This window comes from Cyprinus carpio, chromosome B13 (genome assembly GCF_018340385.1).
Source record: "Cyprinus carpio isolate SPL01 chromosome B13, ASM1834038v1, whole genome shotgun sequence".
Taxonomy (NCBI): domain Eukaryota; kingdom Metazoa; phylum Chordata; class Actinopteri; order Cypriniformes; family Cyprinidae; genus Cyprinus; species Cyprinus carpio.
In genome coordinates, this window is record NC_056609.1 from 12841525 (window position 1) to 12865137 (window position 23613).

At 38.1% G+C, this 23613-nt stretch overlaps 1 protein-coding gene across 1 annotated transcript in view; it reads right to left on the minus strand.

Annotated features, from left to right (window-relative positions):
* The window catches only part of kiaa1109 (KIAA1109 ortholog), a 61688-nt gene that overhangs the window by 22340 nt on the left and 15735 nt on the right, over positions 1-23613 (minus strand). Inside the window, 36 exon segments of the mRNA XM_042736642.1 lie at positions 399-449; positions 2005-2098; positions 2192-2437; positions 3033-3748; positions 4647-4822; positions 4936-5114; positions 5278-5442; positions 6526-6751; positions 6832-6977; positions 7068-7308; positions 9177-9329; positions 9449-9599; positions 12539-12690; positions 12800-13011; positions 13094-13315; positions 13570-13754; positions 13867-13988; positions 14075-14221; positions 14303-14423; positions 14698-14871; positions 14969-15039; positions 15969-16764; positions 17309-17504; positions 17580-17824; positions 18014-18294; positions 18531-18650; positions 18738-18866; positions 19630-19806; positions 19926-20063; positions 20215-20424; positions 20641-20834; positions 21392-21498; positions 21601-21782; positions 21927-22024; positions 22903-23058; positions 23137-23254. Of these exon segments, the coding sequence (XP_042592576.1) occupies positions 399-449; positions 2005-2098; positions 2192-2437; positions 3033-3748; positions 4647-4822; positions 4936-5114; positions 5278-5442; positions 6526-6751; positions 6832-6977; positions 7068-7308; positions 9177-9329; positions 9449-9599; positions 12539-12690; positions 12800-13011; positions 13094-13315; positions 13570-13754; positions 13867-13988; positions 14075-14221; positions 14303-14423; positions 14698-14871; positions 14969-15039; positions 15969-16764; positions 17309-17504; positions 17580-17824; positions 18014-18294; positions 18531-18650; positions 18738-18866; positions 19630-19806; positions 19926-20063; positions 20215-20424; positions 20641-20834; positions 21392-21498; positions 21601-21782; positions 21927-22024; positions 22903-23058; positions 23137-23254 (7097 nt within the window).

Here is a 23613-nt window from a genome sequence, read left to right on the forward strand (position 1 = left end):
TTTCATTCAAAAAGGAAACATGACAGTGGGTGGACCTTGGTCAGAATAACCTATAAAATGAACTTAACACCGATAGTCAGAAGCTTGTGTCAATTAGACTAAGAAATGGAAAAGTATCCCACTGACAATGCATTAATGAAGTAAATATGACTAAAATTACGTGTGATGTGGATGTTATGACTTCACTGACCACTGTTGAAGACACTATACAATGCTGTGAAAACATTTATATGAGAGGGATTTGGAGCAATAGAGCACAATTATACTTATTATAGTAAGGGTGAACGATATATAGCATATATTTAAATACGGAAGGGACTGTGATATACAAATATTATGGAGATGTTATGAATGGTCATGGAGGACTGGACAAGGTTACTAAGGAAACTTAGACATACAGGAACTCCTGCTTGGTTGTGCTGGTAGGGGAGGTTGGAAAATCCTCTAGTCTGCCAGTGAGAGAGGCAGAAAAAACACAACAAAAAGATGACAGATAGAGAGAAGAGAGGAGAGTAGAGAGCAGGAAGGTAGAAAAGGGGAAAGTTATCCACAGAGAAAACATTTCAAAACTGTCACATATGCTGTGATAAATCTGCACTCTTAAAAATACATTTGTGGAAAGAGAAAACAGATCCAAGATTGACTTTAAAAGAACTTTAAAATATGATAATCGCAGAGAGTATGCTAGGAGTAAAGTGGATTACAAGTGCTGCTTGAACTGGATTTACATTTTCTAAGGCTAGGTTCTTGTGGGTCGTTTCCAGGGTAGTGTTTTGCAGTTTCTAAACTGTGCCTGTGTTAGGATGGCCATAAGTATAATTTTTACAGGACATGCCCTGGTCAGGATTTCTGTATTTAGCTTTGTTTTCCTGTTCTCATACCTGCTGAAGGTAATGATCGAAAAGTTTTCGATTTGTTTATAATCGACCAATTGTAGAGAACGGTCAGAGCGATGCAGATACATGTACATATTAGACGTGTTCGTTCTTTTGTTCATTCGACTTGAAGTGCGCTACGCAGACTGATTGTTGTATGACATCAAAGTACTGTGAGAGCGATTCGAAAGCACTAGTAGCCATATGTTCTCTATAGCTCTCACAGATGTCATACAACAGTCGGTCTGTGCAGCGCAAACAGCCATGTCCTGGACATTTTAGGCAATATAGAAATCCTGGCCAGGACGTGTCCCGTAAAAATGGCACGTACGGTCACTCTAATTTGTGTAGTTTTTTGCTTGCTACCATGTGGTTTCTAAAAACATAGTGAAGTATGTGTCACATGCTGGTCATTAAATAAAGTATCCTTTCAAAATTTTGCTAAAAAATTTGGGGTCAGAACTACAGTGAGATTTTTAAAAGATATTAATAATTTTATCTGGCAAGTATGCATTAATTTGATCAAAAGTGGCAGCACAGACATTTATAATGTTTCCAAAGATTTCTATTTTAGATAAATGCATGATTAATATGAATGTGGCAGTGATAATAAGAAATGCTTGTTAATCACCAAATCAGCATAATAGAATGATTTCTGAAGGAATAACATAATAATCATGTGGAATAACAGGAATAAATTACATTTTATAATATATTAAAATTTTATATTATTTTGAATTGTAATAATATTTCACAGTTGCAGCATTGGTGGGCATAAGAGACTTCTTTCAACAACATTCTAAAAAAAACCTTACTGACTGCAAACTTCAGAACAGTAGTGTATGGATATGAAGTTTTTGCATTGTGGTTCATGTTAATGTTTAGTCCATTAAGTTGATATGTCAGACTGATCAAATAAACAGAGCAAAACATTAAAGTACCACAGAGACAAAGTGTCTACACTCTTCAGGAAGCCAGCCTACCAATGATTTACAGTGTTTTGCATGTGAAACTGAGATTGGGCATATTTAAAAAATAGCAATTAGACATTTCAAGGTAAACAGATTTATATGAATAAGTGGTAGAGCACTCAGTGGGTCTTAGGCCTAGTGTTGAATGAATTACTGACTGTATGTCTGGTGTGATTCCTTCCAGAAGCACAATGTTCACACATCCGATATGGGCTGAGGCACAGGTCTCAGTCATCTTCTGATGGAGAATATCTGCATCAAGAGAACAGAAATTATAGGATAAGGTAAGTATACAGGATATTTTAAATACATGTTACATTTATTTAAAAATGCTGTTTGATTTACCCTTCATTTTCTCCTTTAGAGTAAAACTGCCATGTATTTTCTTAAGCTCCGCCTCCATGGTCAGTCCTCCAATGTCAGCTTCCAGATGTGTGCGGTTCACCATGCCAACGCCGAACACGATCAGCGTCACATGCTGGGGCTCAGAGCTTACCAAGCTCCGCCTGCGACCCAGTCGACTGGGCGGCGTCTCGCCTTCAGATTCAAACACTAATCGACATGGAGGATCAGCAGGACTCCGTCCTCCCTCTGAAGAGCAAGTGAATAGGCAAATTAGGCCAAAAGCAGTAAAAATGTAACTATTTTTGTACCAAAATAAGATCTTTTTGCAATTTGACATTTTTATGGCAGTTGAGAGTTTCCTTTCTCCAAGTCTCATTAACACAACACAATAAAATAGAATTTGATTACCATAATGTGTAATACAATAATGACATATTTAAACTGTAAAATATTTATAGTATAGATCATGGTGCAATAACCTGTTGTATTGACTTTGTTGTGGTGATATACATTTAATAATAATATTTTAAATTATTTTTAATAACAAACACGGTACACACCAAGAATGATGCTTATTATCATATTACAGTACTGAAAATCTATTACATTTTTTTTTTTGAATAATGTAAAATTAAAATCAAAAGAATAATATCTGGACACATTAATTAATCGCCACTAATCTTCACATAAATCATGTTGCAATGTAAAAAAAAAAAATGTTGGGTCTAGAAACAATACTTTATTTTCTTATAGAATTCTTATCATATTTTCAAATTATTTCACTTAAAAAAAAGTGAATCAAAGAATTCAAATTACCAGAAAAATGCAGAACACGTCCTACCTGAGAGGGCGTTATCTTGGTTCTTCTCCAGGATGCCTGTGGGGTCTGATATGAGCGAGTAGAAATTAAGAAGTTTGTACATGTTCTGCCAGCACTCGGCCGACGGCTCGCTCTGTTCTGACACTGTGATGGAGTCTGAGTCATCCATCTGAATGGTCATGTGGTCGGCCACATCACGCGAACCCTTCCGAGATATTTTTGATGTCCTTCGCTCCGAACGCCCCAGAGTCCCCCTTCCACGAGGCTCTCGATTCCTGGTCAGCGTGTCTAGGCCTGGCCCGACCACGGTCCGCTTGCCCTTCTGAGTGCCCAGTCGAGCAGCTCCATTCAGGCTCCCACGAGAACTACGGCTGAAATCAGAAGAGCGAAATTCGCGATACGGTCGTGCCTTGGTGGGCGTTGGGGAAGAGGAGCCGGCAGTGTAGCGATTGAGTTTGATGTCAGTCTGTGTGGCTTTGATGTCGTCGATCATCGTGCTGAACTGGTGAATGAGGCGGACCAGGGCCATATCCACGTGCTGGCGAATCGCTTGACAAGCAAGGGTAAAATGGCAGTGCACACTGGCCTGGGGTCTCCGGCTCAGCTCGTGGAAGGACAGTGCGCTGGCAGAGGGAGGGGTTGACATGCACTTCTCCAGTACGACTGCGTTCAAACTGAACGTCTCAATCATCAGGGCAGGCTTGAAATCGAGTGGGGGAAGGTTCACCATGCCCTGCCTGAACACAAGAACACACACTTATAAAAACAGGGATATGCAACATGTTGACTGCTGGCTGACTGTCTCTTTCTCTTGATTTTTGTACCAATGTGAGTTAAAACAGTTCCACTTGTAAAAATGCTTCTCAATGCATTTTGTTCCATTCAGCTGTGGTCTGTCTAGCTGTTTTTGAACAGAAGACATACATACAGTGTTACCAGTGTAGTCTGAATCTACAAACCTCATACCCGAATCGTTTAATTAATTATATAATAAGACTCATGAACTCAGAAGTTACCGGTTTGAATGAGTCTGATGAATCCTTCACTGAATAAACTCGCTGAATCTGTCAAACGGCTAATGAATCAACACCCGAATCACTTGCTGAATTTCTAGTTATTACTTTCAGTCAGGGTCAACTTTTTGGTTTTGTAGTTTTTTGTAAAAAATTATTTTAATACTAATTAAATGTATTTATTATTAATTGAATTTAATAGTTTAGTAATTTAATTTAGTATGCATTAATATTTTGATTTATCGTTTTTTAGTTGTTTTTTTTTTTCATTTGAAATTTAGTCAAGTTTTAGTATTTGTTTTTGTCATTTTGCCTTGGTTTTTGTTTTTTATACTTTAATTATATTTTAGTACTTCAACTTCAACTTATTTTAGTTAGTTGCCAGGCAACAAATGTTCTAATTTTTATTTTATTTCATATCATTTTATTTTAAGCTTAATAGCTTTAGTTAACAATAACAACACTGTAGTCATTTAATTATTGGGCACTTCAGAGGACCCGTACCCATAAAATGAAACTTGAAATGGAAAAAATAAATCAATAAATAAATAAAAAAATAAGTACACTTTATAGAATATCTCTAGACAGATGAACAAAAGCTATCTTGGCAAATCTGTGTTACCTGTGTGCTCGTTTGTTCTTCCTGTCTTTGCTGGTATCAGAGTCGACAATATCGGCTCTCAAACACTCAAGAGTGCCGCTGAAGGACAGGTGCTCCCCAAAATACATCTTGTAACTAAGCGGAGGAGCATCCTGAGGCTGGATACCAATGTGACTCAACAAAGGCTTAAAAACAACCTGTACAGACAATCCCATGACACACACACACAAACAAAAAGAGAGGAGGCAATAACATATGCATGGTCATAAATAAATAATTACAAAATATTAAGTATTGCTGGTGCATGCACCTGTGCGTCGGCTAGCTGCACAGCTGCAGGGCAGAGATTTGTCTCATCTTGATCAAGCAGGTCATCCTGACTCGTGCTGTGCTGGGAGTGTGTTTGCTGAGAGTGTGTGTCCAGTGTATTCTGATCACTGGACAGTACAGTGTTAAAATCTGATGCAGAAGGAATGGTGGGGAGGACTCCTGCACACAAAGAGTTAATGAAGATTTTCAGTGCAAATGAACACACTCTAATCACTGTACACAGTTAAGTCTCTAATCACAGCCACACAGACAGATACAGCTGCATGTTTACACACAGTCAACAGACTACTCCTATTTATCTGTCAATACACTAATCACTCACCTCCGGTCTGCAGGCTGTTGTGCTGAGAGCGGTTGAGAGGCGAGTCCTGGACATTGCCGCCTGTGCGGTTGCCAACAGCATTTGACATCCAGTTGTAGAAGCTGACAGAAAATGGCTCCGACAGAAGAGGATGTTCCGTTAACACGTCTGCACCAACATTATTGCCTACCAAAAACAACAAACATTTACCATTATCAAGATTTTTACTTGAAGAAAATGAGCGTTGTGCTTTCTGCACAGAATTCACTATGATGCTCTGTTCTGAGGGGATATTAGCACATTGCTCAAGATATTGTTCTGGTCCCGCCTACAGTGTAAGTCTTTGTAATATTTTTAGAGATGCACTATATATTGGTATTATATTGGTTATTGGGTGATAGTGCTATTATTGTTAATTAAAACAAAGTATTAAAAACTGTTTTTGTTAAAAGGAGCAAAGCTAGAAATAATACTATAATATAATACTCTGATATAAGAGATTCTTTTTTATTATTCATTGGTATCAGATACTGGTTATTTAATTCTGCAGGGTCATTTTCCCTATTTTACCATTTAGATGACCTTTGCCTTCATCTAACAATCAACTAAAGTTTATCTTTAATAAAATTAATAATTTATTAACTGTTTAAATTTAATCTTAAAACTAGTAAATCTCAAAATTGCTATGTTTTTAAGTACATTAAAATGTTGTGATGCCTAAATTCACTCATAGGTTGGTTTGCAGTATTTTATTTTTCATTTATTTGATAATACTGTATAGAATTTTGACATCGGCTTACTGTTATCGGCCAGTATTTTAATTTCAGTGCATCCCTGTTTTATAAGTCACATGGTACCATCTGGAGTGCTGAAAGACCCGGAGAAATATGACTTCCTTTACAAACTATATGGATTTGAAGTTACTAGCAAAAAAAAAAAAAAAAAAAAAAAAAAAAAAAAAAAAAATCAAAAGTTTTTTTTTTTTATTGCACCATCTAGTGTGACATATCTACGTGCTGCCCTGAGCACTGGATGGGATTTGGGACCATCCAACCCAGTATGGTGCCTCGGCACTTTAATGGTTTCTGACATTTTCTGTGCAGAAAAATAATACTAAAAAAGAAGAAAAATCAAACACAATAGGGTTAGTAACCTGCTCTCATAGGAAAACCATATATCAAGAAAACACATTTGTCTTTCTGATTCACATTTTCATCTGTCTAATATTAGATTGCAAAAGCAATAAACTCTGAATGAAGAAAATCATACCTGTACGTGTCAGGGAGCTGCTCTTGGCTGTGGTTTGTTCGTTCGCTCGATGGGGCGTGGCTTCAAGGAGGTTGTGCAGACTGTGGATGCTTCCTGTTAAGTAGCTGAGCAACGACTCTTTCCGAGGGCTGTGATTGCACTGCAGTCCTGTCCGACTGACATGAGCGGGAGAATCAGCTGCTGTATCTCCACTCGTGTAGCTCAGGGACTGGTAAGGGTGGGAACCCTAACAAAAAAAAAAAAAAAGCATTCAGCTTCCAGATTTACTATACACTTTCAGTGCTAACAAAACAGACCCACACAAACCTTGATCCTAAGGGCAGACTCGCTGTGTGTGTGAGATTTGGACAGTTTTCTCATGATCTCGACTCCAGTCACAGGAGCAGAGTTACCGGTAGGAGCAGGACGACTACATACTCCTTCTAACAGCATGGTATGTTCACTTACAGTACCTAAAAAGGCGCATGAGCAACACAAAACCGATAAACATCCCAAAATCACATTAAATCTGTAAGTAAAAGGAATGCAAGACAAACAACTACCTGCATCAAACTCAAACTCGGCTCCATCAGCACTGGTGTCACTCTGCAAGGCTGTGCCACAGTCGGGCCCCTGTGTCTGATCAGGCTCAATGGGGTCATGCTCTTTGGGCTTAGGAAGCTGATTGGGTCGTGGCAAACCAACTGCCTTAAAGCCCTGTGTGACAACGATGAACTTCATCCACTGACGAGCAAGCGCCACCAAACCCTTCCTCAGGGTGACCAGAGCAGGCAGTCCATCGTTCTGAAAGATAAAGATGAATAAGTAGTACAAGATTAATAAGGATAATTAATGACATATTGTTAAAAATATATATGCAAAAATAAATGTTTATTCCACTTAAACTGCAGTTACCACATGCATTTATTGTAATACATTGTTCATTTTATCTTGCCCAAGAAGAGTCAAGGGTGCCATTGCTAGTACAATTCAGAGGAACATGCAGGGCTCCAGAAAAAATAAAATTGGCTCCTATAAGAAACAAAAGTAAACGCCAAATGATTCTTTTAGGTGCCACAGAATAAACGTTTTATTTTTTTATTTTTTTTTACATTTCAGTCATACTGTCATGTATTTATGTGTCATCTTTTCTTGTCTTGTCGGCATGTTAATCCATCTTGTGGTTGTCCTGGGAACTAAGGTTCACTTAAAGTGAGAAGTAAAAATCTTTTCTGAATTGAGAACGTTATTCAGTCACAAAGAATTGTTTATCACACAGAATCTGTGCCAATATCATGGACCATAACTATGTCAGCATCGCTTGGCCACTGAGTGTAGTTTGGGCTCCTCCTCAATGCATCTTATAATTGTTGTCATACACTACCAGTCAAAAGTTTTTGACCAGTAAGATTTCTAATGTTTTTTAAAGAATTCTCTTCTGCTCACCAAGCCTGTATTTATTTGATCCAAAATACAGCAAAGCAGTAATATTGTGAAATATTTCTACTATTTAAAATTACTCCTTTCTATTTGAAAATATTTTAAATTGTAATTTATTGCTGTGATCAAAGCTAAATTTTCAGCATCATTAGTCCAGTCTTCAGTGTCACATGATCCTTCGAAATTAGTTCTGATATGTTTATTTTTTGTTGATTTTATGTTTATTATTATTTTTTTATTTTTAATGTTTTTTTAAGACATTTTGTTGTTTATTTTTTTCAAGATTAATTGATGAATAGAAAGATCCAAAAAACAGCATTTATCTGAAATAAAAAGCTTTTGTATAGTCAAACACTATACCATTCAAAAGCTTGGAGTCAGTATACTTTTTTTTGGGGGGGGGGGGTATTGTAGAAATTAATACTTTTTACAAGCGTGTTCACTTAAGCTGAGACGCTAAAGCATTCGCTCAAGTCACATTAAAGAGCGCCAAAACGGTATTTATTGTTTGTATTTCGTTATGAATTCGGCAGAATTTTAAAGCTAATACTTTGTTTATTTAAATGTAACAGAGCACAAATTTTATTGTGATTGTTGGGTGGCAAGCACGCTACAAATAAAATTAAGTTCCCACATCAAAAGAACACAGCATATAGACTGAAGATCTTGATAACAAGAAACCATATTAGTATCGATTATAAATGAGAATTGTTAACGATGTTGTTAATATCCACACAGCTGACAGCTTTACCTGTTGTAGCTTGTTACAAGTTGTGCAAGAAATAGACACTTCTTTTCCGCACTTTTATTTGCACGTCTCCATCATTTCGATCTTTCTCATGCTGCCACAACTGAAGCTGCTTTTAGCAGATGTGTCGTCACAATGGTGTTCAGCAGAGATGAGGACTGTTTTTCCACTAAAACTTTGATGCGCATCGTCTATTACATCAACATAAAAGATGTAATCGCAAAAGAACAAGAAAAAAAAGCCATTATATGCAAATTTTTAATTCATAACATAAATGTATATAGTCGTCGCCAGTGACAATTTCAGCAAAAACTTCACTCGCGAATTAATATTTTTAGTTGCAAATGTGACCGTTTTATTCGAAGTCTGGAGCCCTGACATGGTGAAGTAATTTTAGACTTTACAGAGGCCAATGAAGAATTCAACACAAGAGAGAAGCTAATACTAATGTGCAACCATGTGTTCTGCAAGCATACAGACTTACCATGGTGGCCTCTTCAATGGTTCTGTAATCAGCCTGCTGCAGGTAACGATGTAGAATATTACACAGTAAACAGGACGGGTTCTCATGAAGATATCGGGCTCGCTTTGTAACACGGTTATACTTGCTGCGAAATGGAATGTGAATACTCTTTTTCTGTTGGGTTAAAGCACACATATACATAATATTAGGCCAGTTGAATTAGGTCCACAGTTCTGCTGAATTACACTGCAAGTCCAGGGATGTCTAATGGTATAAGTATTAACAAGTCTGACCTCCAGGGCCTCAGTCATTATGCAGCCCATGACCGCACACACACGTAATGTGGCCTCCATGTCCAGTTTCTGCAGGGAGGACTTCAGCTGATCAATGGGAACCAACCATGCACCGACCGCAGGGGTCGCAGTACTCAACAGATTCAGCTGCCTGCAGACACATCAGACAATACAGACCTCATTAGCCATATAAACACTGATCCATTATTCCCTTTGAACCGAATCAAAGACTTTGCTTCCAAATGGTATCATGAAAACAACTATATAAAAACAATATATACACATACACACACATTCAGACTAATAACTATATATTCAGATTTACTTCTATACATTCAGACATAATATATTCAGGCTTATAACTATATATTCACAATTTAAATTTATATTTTTAGATTTACACACACACACATATACATATTTTTTGTAACTTATCTCAAAAAGTAAAACTTTCAGAGATTCTAGATTCATTACATGTAAAGTAAAACATGATTAGAGCTTACAGCTCATGAAAGTCAAAAATCCAGCATCTCAAAATATTGGAATATAATGACCATCCCTACGGTAAAAATTCTGGGTATCTTTTGTTCTTTGAAACCACAATAATGGGGAAGACTGCTGACTTGGCAAAGGTCCAGAAGACGATCATTGATACCCTCCACAAAGAGGTTAAGTCACAGAAGGTCATTACTGAAAGGGGTGGCTGTTCACAGAGTGCTGTATCAAACCATATTACATGCAAAATTGACTGGAAGGAAGAAATTGGGTAGGAAAAAGTGCACAAGCAACAGGGATGACCGCAGGCTTGAAAATACTGGCAAGCAAAGCTGATTCAAAAACTTGGGAGAGCTACACAAGAAGTGGACTGAAGCTGGAGTGCATCAAGAGTCACCACGCTCAGACGTCTTCAGGAAAAGAGCTACGGAGCCACTTCTGAAACAGAAACAACGTCAGAAGCATCTTACATGGGCTAAGGAGAAAAAGAACTGGACTGTTGCTCAGTGGTCCAATAAGTCCTCTCTCAGATGAAAGTAAATTTTGCATTTCATTTGGAAATCAAGGTCTGGAGTCTGGTCGAAGACTTAAGAGGCACAGAATCCAAGCTGCTTGAAGTACAGTGTGAAGTTTCTGAAGTCAGTGATGATTTGGGTGCTGTAACGTCTGCTGGTGTTGGTCCATTAGGTTTTATTAAGTCCAAAGTCAATGCAGCCGTCTACCAGGAGATTTTGGAGCACTTTATGCTTCCATCTGCTGACAAGCTTTATGGAGATGTTGATTTCCTTTTCCAGCAGGACTTAACACCTGCCCACAGTGCCAAAATCACTTCCAAGTGGTTTGCTGACCATGATATTACTGTGCTCAATTGACCAGACAACATGCTTATCCTGAACCTCATATGGAATCTATGGGATATTTTCAAGAGAAAGATGATAAAAAGTTGATCCAAAATTACAGAGGAGCTGAAGGCTCAATAGTGCCTCAGCAGTTCCACAGGCTGATCGCTACCATGCCCCACCTCACTGATGCTGTCATATGTGCTCCTTTAGCACATATGACAGCAGGTAAAATTAGTATTGAACATGTCACCATTTTTCTCAGTAAATATATTTCTAAATGTGCTGTTGACATGAAATGTTCACCAGATGTTGTTAACAACCCAAGTAATCCATACATACAAAGAAAACAAAACAAAACAAATAAGTTCAGAAATTAAGTTCTGTGTAATAAACTGAATGACCCAGGGGGAAAGTATTGACCACATGAAGAAAGGGAGGTGCAAAAAGGCATGGAAAGCCAAGACACCTGCAGAAATCTATCAGTAATTAGAAAGCAATCCTGGCCCTAGTCAGTGGAAATTAATATTATCTGGTTTAGTCCTAACTGGTGGCCTATAAAAAGTTGTCTCATTACCAACGTGTCACACAAGAAACATTTCATGATGGGTAAAAGCAAAGAGCTCTCTCAAGACCTTCACAACCTTGTTGTTGCAAAACATACTGATGGCATTGGTTACAGAAGGATTTCTATAATTCTGAATGTTCCAGTGAGCACTGTTGGGGCCATAATCCGGAAGAGAAAAGAACATAATTTCACCATAAACCAGCCACAACCAGGGGCTCCCCGCAAGATTTCTGACAGAGGAGTGAAAAGAATTATCAGAAAAAGCTCTTTATAGACATTGAAAGATTTTTGTGTTGTTCTTATAGAAGTTTAATTAGCAGGTACAATTGTTTCAAAGAAAACAATAAGTAATGCACTTAACCGCCGGGTCCTGTATGCACACACACAATGCAAGGCTCTATTGCTGAAGAAAAAGCATGTTAAAGCTTGTTTAATGTTTGCTGCACCACATTTAGACAAACCTGTGAAATACTGAGAGAATATAGTCTGGTCCGATGAGACTTAAATTAAACTCTGTGAATGCCATAATACACACCATGTTTGGAGGTCAAATGGCACATGCAAGTGAATGGCGCATTATTGTGCCATCCCAAAGAGGCACAAAATCACTTTCACAGACTTTTAAATTAAACGTTCCCTCCTGGTGGAATGACCTGCCAAACTCAATCTGAGCAGCTGAGTCCTTAGCCATCTTCAAGAAACGGCTAAAAACACATCTCTTCCATCTCTACTTGACACTCTAACTCTAGCATTTTCTATTCTAATTCTATTTTTATCTATTTGTTTTTTGTTTTTGTTTTTATTAAAAAAAAATTCACCCTTTAAGACTTGCACTCTATTTGTTTTCCAACTCCTTGTTTTCTATAAAAAAGATCTCTAACACTAGCTTTCTCTGTTCTATTTATGTTTTGTTTTTATCTATTATATAACAAAAAAAAAAACACTTGCTACATGTGCTGCTTTAGGCTAACTGAGACTTTTCATAGCACTTGATTATTATTCCTCTTTTGTTGATTTTGATTGCTTCCATTGTCCTCACTTGTAAATCATTTGGATAAAAGCATCTGCTAAATGACATTATAATTTTTTTTTTAACATTTTATGTAATGTTAATAAGTTTTTTTTTTTTTTTTTCTTTTTAATGATGATAATTGTGAATGTTTAGTTGATTTGCATTTATGTGTGTACCTTGACATGGCTGGAGCATGAGAACGGATGTTGGTTGGTGCAGCAAAGCTGAACCAGATCTCCTTTATCATCAGCTTCATACTGCTGGAGTCAGGAGGAGGAGGCAAGAGGGGCAGGTCCTTTTTCAGATCATCTGACTCCACTCCCTCATCCTGCACAGACAAACATGAGTGAAAAATAAAACGAGAAACAAAGACCCAAACTAAACTTATAAGATCTAAAATGGCCATTAACTATACATGAACAACAACATATGAGAACCTGTTCGTCAGAGTCTGAATTGTTGTTGGGTTCAGAAGCAGGGCTCTGCGCATCATTGGGCAGGTTATCATCAGATACATCAGTGCTGTAGCCACTTCCTGTCTGAGAACCACTAGAACCGTTTGATTTTGAGACTCCATCCCTGACGCCGCTGTCGGCACCGCCCATCACCCCAAAAGCACTGTAGAGCACGGCTCCTGACTGTCGCCCACCTGAGGAAAAATCAGACATGCATTTCACACTCCTGAAATACAAATGTTTAATGCTATCTGAAATTCAAGACGTGTATAATACCTTTGACAGTGAGGTTCTCAATCCCACATTCAAACATAATCCAACCCCATTTCTCAGGACTGGCCCCAGAGCGAGCGTGGTCAGGGGTGTGTTCTGGGACATGTTCAGTGGAGATAGAGGGCTCGGTCTCATCCACTAAAACAAAGTCATCAACTTCCTCTAAGCTGAACAGAACCTTGGACTTCTCAAAAGGAATGGCAGTGATGGCACAAGCGCCAAGGTCTGTTACAAACAACAAGCAAATATTGAACAAACATAATTACAATTCCAAATAGCACTCCAGGAAAACAAAACAATATAATACAATAAAAAATAAAAACAATTAATATTTTGTTCAGTTAAAGATCATCTGAACTTAATAACTAAATAAAACAGTAATTCCAAGTGGCAGGAGATTTCAGTATTCCAATCCCAGTATTCTCAAGAGGCAAATAATAAATAAACATATGGATATAAATTTGAGTGTATGTGTGTACCTGATGAGTCCAGGCCACGAAGTTGGCTGTGTATGCGGTGTATGTTGAGTCTGGCTGCGATCTCCTTGCCCTTCTCAATCCCAGCATTAGAGCGGAGAGAACCGCTGGACTGAGGTGCCATCTTAGATGCAGATGAAAACTTCTCCATCATAACAGAGGGCTTTTCTGTGTCCTCCACTATGCCCCTACACATCACACATTAACAGCCAGGGCACAAAAAAATGTCAAAATTAAAAAAAAAATAATAATAATAATTATATTATATTTTATATTATTTGCAATTACGTTTGTAATTACCTATTCATGCGCAACTGAGTAGCAATCCGGTCAAAACACAAGGCCACTAGAGAGACGTGTGTGACACTCTTATTGGATGGTGAACCTTCTTCTACAGACGCCTGAAGTACACAAATGTTCACCTGCAGACACATGCACATTCAATTACTTTCACCATATTTACATGACAAGATTTCTCTCTTTCATACACACACACACACAAAAGTACCTTTGGGACAGTCACATTAGCTTGCAAACCCTTTATCTTCACATTGTCAGGTTTGATTGACAGATCAGTTTGTCCATGCGGTGTGCTCAGAGACCCAGGGGTGGTTCCCTCTGTTTTAGATATTTTGTGCTCTGGCTTCGCTGTGCTCTGGAAAACACAACATTCATCATGATCACATTAAGGTCTAAGTGTGCTGTCACGTCTCTGTGTGTCGTATCGATTACTTACAGACTCAGAGACAGTGGATTTGCTGATCTGATACACTTCATTAAGCACTTTTCCATGCAGGTCATCCAGGATTGATGCAGGATGGCGAATACTGGCAAAGTGAACCATCGACTCAATGTACCTGGAACAAAAGACAAAGAGAATTTCGCAAACACTGTAGCAGTTATGAAAGTCCGCATTAAATCTCTTGATGAGAACATTTTTCTTTCTGTTTTCTATGTTACAAGACATACTGAAAAGCTTGTTTGTTCCTTTTCTGATCAAATGCCTAATTTAGTGCATTTTTAGGAGTGCACTAGCAATTAAATGATCTGAAAGCTAACAGACTAAAAGTCAAAATTTTGGTGTCAAGGCACCACAAGGTGGGTGATGTGAGAGTTGCTGTGATGTCTGACCTGTCTAGAGCTTCAGCTACTAAAGGAGTCAGAACCACATTGACTGCCCCTTTGACCTCTACAATGGCTGTGGTTCTCGTCTGGGCAAGAGGCTGATCAACAGTCCAGTCCTCTGTCACTGTGTCCTCATCTGTGTTGTCCACTGCCTGCTTGTTAAGTGGTGTGTAAGGTGTGCTGGAGATACACAAATACACATCAAAATGCATGCTTGAAATTATGTTTCATAATACTGAAATAATCACTGTTGATTTGCTATGATTTCTCATTTTACCTGTTTATATCACCCATGAGCTGAACTCCTCTGTCCAATAGCGAGGTGGCAGACAAACCACCCTTCACCATCTGTAAAAGAGCACAAATACAATTAGCAACAAAAAATAATGAACAAACAAGCAACATTTTTACACTAACAACATGTCCAGGTCATATTTTACCCAAAATATGGGCAAACATCTCATGACAATTAAGCAAACCCTCAAATTGTGCATTTTATTATAAATGTCCTGTGGCTGAACATTGGACATTGTTATATTAATATTATTTGTAATTATTAATAATACTAATGATCATTTATTACTTAATACTATTTATGGAAATTCTTTATATATATATATTAGGGCTGTCAAATGATTAATCACGATTAATCACATCCAAAATAAAAGTTTTGTTTACATAATATATGTATGTGTACAGGGTATATTTATTATGTATATATAAATACACACACATAAATTATATATTTAGAAAAATATTTAGATGTATATACATTTATATATTTATATTCTTATATTTTATATTATATATATAATATATTTAATATATAAACATAACATATTCTTCTTAAATATATACATGCATGTGTGTGTATTTATATATACATAATAAATATACACAGTATACACACACATATTATGTAAACAAAACTTTTATTTATATATAATAAGTTACAATTATATATTTATATTAATTTAAGTAGAGTGCTTGATGAATTTATGTTTAATATATAGTTCATTCATTTTCATTCATAAACTACTATTAATTTGGGAAGGGTTTCTTAATTGTTAGGAAAATTTTTAATTTATATTTATAATAATATTTACTGTATATTTATAAATAGACTTAATTTTATTTATACAAATCATAATTATTTTTTCTTTGATATTGTTGCTGAAATATGACCTGGACATTTTTTTATAAGTTTCATCTAGCTCGGATTCACAACTGCATAAATAATATATAACAATTAAGAAAAAAAAATTTGAAATATAAACCTTAAAAGATGGGATGGACAACTGGTCAAAGGAGGTGGAGCTTTCTTCACTTGTAGGCGTGTCAAGGTCAAGTGGACGATGCAGCGATGACTTAGATGTTCTCTTATTGGTTGGCTGCTTAACAGCCCAGTTTGAAACATGATAATGTGCAAGGTAATTTTGGTATAAAGCCATTAAATGTGGCTGTGTTGTCAGGAGGCCAGGCTCCACTTTCTCTGTTTCAATAGAGCCCTCTTCCTCCAATCCAAGCGCAGAGACAAATGAGGCTTGAGAAGTGTGGCTAGGCAGCAGAGGTGGGCGGTTCTCAGGGATTGACAAAGGTCCTTCCACACTGTGGTATATAGATGTACGACTGTGCTCTGTGTGAGGCTGACCCTGTTGTCTCCGTCTGCGTTTCCTCCCTGGATAGGTACCTGGACCTTCATCACTACTGATTGGCTCAAACTCCTCGTTAGCACTAAAGTAGGCTTCACTGTCCACCACAGACATGGAGGAGTCAACTGAGCGGTACTGATGGAATGTGCTAGAATCAGCTGATGGAGTGAAAGGAAATGACCCGTAGCTTCTTCTCTGCCTTGGCGAGTCCAGAACGTTCTCGTCGCTACGGGAAACCTCACTGCTGAACTGCACACCTGGAGGAGGCGTGGCTTTCTCTACGAAGACGGCAGCCGATAGGCTCTTGGTGCTGCCAAGGCGAGCTGATTGGACAGATGACTGGCGCTTGAGAGGAGAGCGGAGTGGAGAGCGCAAGGGTGGACCCTCAGGAATTGGACCGTCAGTGGTTACATTCATTAACCTGTAAAACACACACAGTAAAATGCACATTCGAAAACTGGAGTAAAAGAAAGTGTAGAGTTGGGTCAAGAACCTGCTTTTATTCAGAACCGGTTTCATTTAAAAAAATAAAAAAGTAAAAAAATACTTAGACAGCCTTGGTAAGCATTAAGAGACTTCTTTCAAAAACCTTTCTTTAAAATATATATATTACCGACCACAATTTTTTTAATGATTGATTGTTCAAATGACAGCTTGGCTTATAGAAGCCTATTTCCACCATATAGTAAAAAATTGTGAGATTAAGGCTTTTTTATGACAGAACTGATCAGAACTTGGATCGGGACAAGGTCCTTTGAGTCAGGATTCGAACTCAGGACGCCCGTAGCTCAAAGGCGCTGTATGTGGGCGCCGACCATTGTGAGAAGTTTAAAATAAGAAATAAAAGTGAAATTGTGTTATATAAAAATGTCCAATTGCAAGAAATAAACTCACAATTGAGATATCAATTGGTTATGGGACTGGAATTGTTCTAAATGATAGAGGAGCACATGTGTCTGACTCACTCTGTAGAGGGGGAGGGACTCTCTCGTTCTCCAGCTAACAGAGGCAAGGCAGCACTGGAGGAAGAGTTCTCCTCAGAGGAAGAGGCAGAGCTGTGAGAGCGCAGAGGTACGTGCAGACTGAGGTGCTGGCCACGTCTCTCCAAGTCCACCATCGGAGCAGGGGAACACGTTTCTCTCCGCATAGCAACACCTTTAGCTCAATTAAACCAATCAATAAGTACAATTCTCTTGATAACCAATCAGCATCATAACAGCCACAAACAAAACTTACCGTCTGAGAGTTTAGGAGTTTCCTTAGTGACGATCCATTCTCCTGGATGTAATAATGATTGGCCGTAGGACATTTCATTCTCTGTACTGATGTTAGGGAAGGCGGAGCTTGAAGAGGGTGTAATTTCCTCCAAGCGGAAGAAGTCCAGGCCACCAACTGAGCCAGCAAAAAAACGACATCCACCAAGACAACCACAGCGATTACGGCTTCGCTTGTATTTCTCCTCAGGCCAAAGGAACCAAAGTCTAAAACACACATAGCAAATATGATTGGTTTTGTTTTTATGGTTTTCTTATTTATATATTAATATTTTTTACTGTCTCTTGCATTGGTGTAAAGCACACTGGTCAAATGCTGTTGTGTTTAGATTGACGTGTTTGCCTAGTACACATTAAGCAATACAAAAAAATAAATCATAAAGGATACACATGAACCTTTTTGTTTTCATGTCATGAAGCTCCAGGAACTGCCTCTGAACCTCATATTTGGCTGGATGGTCAGCGGCCAGTGCCACATCAGCCGTGATGAGGTTAAAGGTCACCGAACCGGCTTCGAGCCAATGAGAACGCCGAAGGAGGGGTGGAGGCAGGCCAAGCCGCGCAACCTCCTGTTGCTCGATGAATTGAGCGATCACTACATCTTGCAGAACGGCACTGATGCCTTCTCCGACAGCAGCTGTATGCAGATTACATGTGGCCAACCGCAAGGCTCCGGTCTGACAGGCAAACATACATACAATACTGGTCAAAAGTTTGGAATAATTAAGATTATTTTATGTTTTTGAAAGAAGTGCATTTATTTGATCAAAAATACAGCAAAAACTGAATATTTCTATTTGAATATATTTTAAAATGCAATTTATTCATGTGATGTGAAGCTAAATTAGTCTTTAGTGTTGCATGCTCCTTCAGAAATTATTCTCTATCCCATCTGATCATTCGCTAATCATACCTTAATATTGGCTGCACAGCCGTGTTCAACAATGAAAACCTGGGCTCCGTCAGCTGTTAGTCGAGTCATGGTGTACTTCAGATCCTCTGATGTGCGACAGTGACCAGGCAGGGCTGCATGCTACACGTACAGACACACACTCAGTTGTGTAGTCGTTTTGAAAATGATGTGAATGTGACAGTGCAGATGTGCGTGTTTTTGCAATACCTTGGCATTACAGACTCTACGATCAACTCCATGTTGGCAGGTGACAGATGGTTTTGGCTGCTGGAGCTGGAACTCTCGGGACACTACATGAAACACAAAGCTCTCGCCCCACTCCAGAAGAGACGCACACTGAAACACAAACACTACCAGATCACATCTGCTGCACCAAATGCATACAAACAGTGATTAATGTTGTCAGTAGATTAAAATAATCATCTTGACTAATCCCTTTTGGTGACACATTCAGTAGCTTTTTAGAGATAAATTTTTTTTTAAAGGTTTGCTATTTGTTAGGATTATATTTATAGATAAATATATAATATTAATCACAATGACTAATGCATTTTAAGTGGCATATCAGCATCAGTTATATGCATAGCAAATAATTAACAAAATAACTGAATCTTTTTTTTTAACAATATTACAATAACAACTATAAAAGATCTTTTGGTTTGACATTTTAAATAAATGTAACATTTTTGATTGGTACTTGAGGCTTACTGACAGGCTGTGAAGGGAAACAAGACGAAAACAGTTAACTTTTTGATGTCTATGTACTATTTGCTTACTTTTGAAATGAATTAGCTAAAGGAAGATATTTGAGATGACTACTCTATGCTTAATATATAAATCTCACAGAAAGGAATTTGTTCAATAGATTTCATTGAAGCGCTTTAACAAAAATCCAACCTTCACATTCTTTTAAACTTTCCAGTCCACATGCCTGCTACACTTCTATTAAAAGTGTAATTACTGAGAACATTTTCATTCCAAAACAATGAGTGATGCATCAAAATATATGTGCGAGGTCATCATGCCACAGATATTACTAGAAAAAATTCCTTTACAAAACTCATGCATCCCTTTTGTAGTGTCAAAATAAATGAGTCACCTGTGGCACACTGACTCGTCCTTTAAGAGCTCCAGCTTGAACGTCGATAAGCCAAGCATATTCGAGTGTGTCACTGCCCGCTGGTAAGCCTTCCGCTGAGAACATAGCGTGGGCTCTCATCTGCAACCCCGAGAGGCTCAGATGCCCGTCTCTCAACACAGCATCAACAGCAGGCCGCTACACACACACACACAAACACACGTGGGAATAAATGACAAAAAAACAGAAACATCACTAGAACTTTAAATACCAGCACCTGAGAGAATATGAACAAGGTCACCTCCTCCCACACCCACCTGATAGTTATCACTGACAAACACATGTAGAGGCGAGAGAACAAGCTGTAGCATGGTCTCCTTATAACCCTTTTTCATCTCAAAACAAAGGCGCTCCAGGAAGCCTGTAGGACCCTCCGGGCCATCACTGCTACAGTGCTGTAAAGAGAGAACAAATAAGATGTACAACCACACTTGTGATTCCTGAAGGAAAATATCAGTGCCTGCAAGGCATTAAAAAAGCAGCCTCACAATCATAACATGCCATCACTTTGGCTCCTATGAATGAAATCACTGAAGCGGTACTGACCGTAGGAAGCCGTCCATGAACTTTGTGCAGATTGATGAGTACGGTGATGTCCCAGGGTCGTAGGGAGAGAGGGTGGGGTGTGTCTTTAGAGCGGTTCTCCTCCAGACCCATCCCGGTCCAACCAGATGAAGAAGAGCAGGAGCTCAGCACAGGGCTGGATAGAGACTCCTCAAAGTCTGTGTACATGTCGTCCTCTCCAAAGTAGTTCTCCTGCACAGATAAACACAACAACCATTTGAATGGGATATTGCAGCCAAAAAAAAAAAAGTGTCATTATTCAGTCACCCTCATTTTAATCCGTCATTATAAGGTTTTGAAGGACACAAGTTAATTTAAATAAACATTAGTTAGTGGTTTTAGTGATACATCTGCTCAGTTTAAGAATCCTGAACCCATATGTGAGCATACATGCATATACATGTGTACCTTGATGGACACCAGCGCTCTGAGGAGGGGGCCATAAAGGGTGATGTGGGAGTCTGGGCTCAGCTCCATCTCCACATGTAAGCGGTCAGGGGGCAGCAAGCTGGGGTCAGAGGTGATACGAGGTGGAGGAGGCACAGGTGGAGTGTGTTCTGGCGGTCGCAGGGCTGACAGCATGGACTCCTCTATTTCTGACACTGCACGTAATGCAAAGTGAAGTGTAAAAAGGTCAGGTTAATAATTGTACATTGCAAATAAAAACAGCAACAGAGATTTAAAAAGTAGACATATACAAGGCACATCTAAAGTTTTGACACACCTGACTGAACCAATGCATCTCACGATCAAAGTATTTTGCTTAAATGCTTGAAATTATTGTTATGGACAAATGTAATAAAATGGTGGTTTTTACAAAACTAACATTTTATTTGAATGTTTTTAGTGCTGTGAATCAATCAAAAAAAATGTAACTAATTAATTGCACAGTTTTCTGTAATTAACCGTGATTATTCAAATATATTTTTCACAATGAATCCCCAAATGAATGTAGAACAACAAAAAGATATCATTTCAAATATCTGATATTTTAAAATCTTATTAATATTATGAATAAAGACCAGTATCAGTGATACTAGAACTGAAACTCTTGCCTCTGTTACACAGAGATAGAATAAAGAAGTAGGTGTGTCTATGGAATCATTACAATATCTATACAATTAGTTGATTATTTTTATTGTTTTATTCAAAAGCTTACATGATTGTTTGAGCTGCTGGTCAGTTTTCTGAGGGTAGATGGGATGCCAAGTATAGTCTATAATCAGCATGAAGTTTGGCACACTCCAGCAGTCCACCCAACCAGCGCTGGAAACAAAAACACACACACACATAAACACAACAGAGCAGCGCAAGTGAGAGGACGCAGAAAAGAAGAGGGACAGAAATAGATCAGTGGTGTGCTCTTACTCTGCATGAGTCATGTTCCTCCAGCGGGGTTTGCTGTTTTTGAGAGGTGCTCCTTGCCCTTCTGCTGGCATATTGTTGTCTGGAGGGGTCTTACAGTGCTGGTAATCCTTTGTGAGGGTGAGTAGTGGGTACCGGCTGGGGTGACAGTCAGGCAGACACAGGCGCATATCTGTGTCCTCAGCCTGTGTGAGAGTTCAGTGTCATTCAGAGGAGATTTAGCTGGCCGCTTACAGTATGTTTTAAGGTCATATAAGGTTATGCTTGATCATATATCATTCTGCACAACAGACAAGTGCTTGTAAATGTTTGCAAGGGTGCACACTCACTCTCAAACAGAAGCGTGTGTTACAGGTGACCGGGACAAAATCGTGAAATGGCAAAGTGAAGTCAATATTCAGCGTTTCCCCACAGGCAGCGAGATAAACTACAGACAAAAAGTATGAATATTGTACAAGTTATTCAGAAATCAAGAAAAAGTCAAACTGATTCCACATGTGTTTGCTTGGTGCTTTGTTTTTACAGTCTTAAATCCTTTCATTTGGCACTAATATAACAAAGTATTAAAGTAACTAACAGGCTTTGTTCAGACTTTTTAGATCTTTATAGTTTCAACAGAAAATAAATGTAAAAATGAAAACAATGAATAAGCTAAACATTTTCAAAAGAAAGCTAAAAATGTATCTTTTTAGTTTGGCACTAAAAATAACTTATCTGAAGCATTATTTGTAGTATATTTTCTTTTATTATAACTAGATTATATGTGATCATATACATGTGTACTTTGATGGACAAATCAAGTTTTTTTGTTATGCATTTTATGCAAACTATCTTTATCTTTTATCATCATTATAAAGTGTGTTCCATCTTTTATCTTATGTCATATTAAATATGGTAATTATATTTGTTATTGGTACTTATTGTAATACTTTTATTTTAAAGCTGCATTTCCTAAAATTTTCCTAAAAGGTAGAATGCAAATAAAGTTTATTATTATTAATATTCAATATTCAATCAACCAGCAAGTATGTAAATATCTAAACATTACATACAAAAAAATCGAATTTAATCCAATCTGACCAATCCAAACTCCCGTCATTCAGGATATTATGTGTATGCAATATCACATCAGTTTTGTCTTTTACATTTTCCTAAATGACTAACAAAATGACAGACTGTCAAAAATGTGTGCAGTGTGTATACAAAGCCTTGTTAATTTGTTAGAGTTCCTACACTATTCACATTTCTCAAACACTATATTAGTTTATTTTCCAGTGTGACATTCATTATGAAAGTCTCTCTCACCGTTCTCCTGCTGTTTGGTGGAGCAGTCAATCCAGTTGTGTTGATTGGCAGCCCAAATCATCTCAAACTGGTGAAAGAGTATCTTAAACTTCCATGAATATGGAACGAATGAGTAAATGTCCGGTTCACTGTCGCTGGCCCAGTCCTTGATCAGATCTGCAGATCACAACAGGAGGAGGTCAACCGGAGGATGGACTTTAGACACATTAGTTACAGGTAAGAGAGAAACGTTACCTGTGAAGAAGTTCTTCTGTGCATAGATGAAGTGGTACGTGGCTTTGTAAACCTCAATCTCACACTGCCAGGACTGGGGCATGTTCCACACGCGTGGATAGCTGGCTATGACATGGAACTGAGGAGTTCAAGGACAGCTGTTAGCATTCAGCATGGTTTATCCAGCTTAGCTTTAGGGCAGAATAATTAAGACATCTACAAGGACATTTAAGCAATTGTGTAGACTTAACTGTTTTCATTATACATACTATTACAATTATCATTCAAATTTATATTCATCACTTGTTTCAAAAGCCCAATACACTTCTATGCTGACGCTACAAACCTCCCCAAAGTGCTGCGTGGGTGAATGTCAGCAAAGTGGAAAAGGGCCTCGCAATATGCAATATCTGAATTCTTACAAATATTACTACTCGAAATTCATGTTTTGTAACAAATTTCCCATCTTCAACAATAAATTTCAAGACAATTACTGTC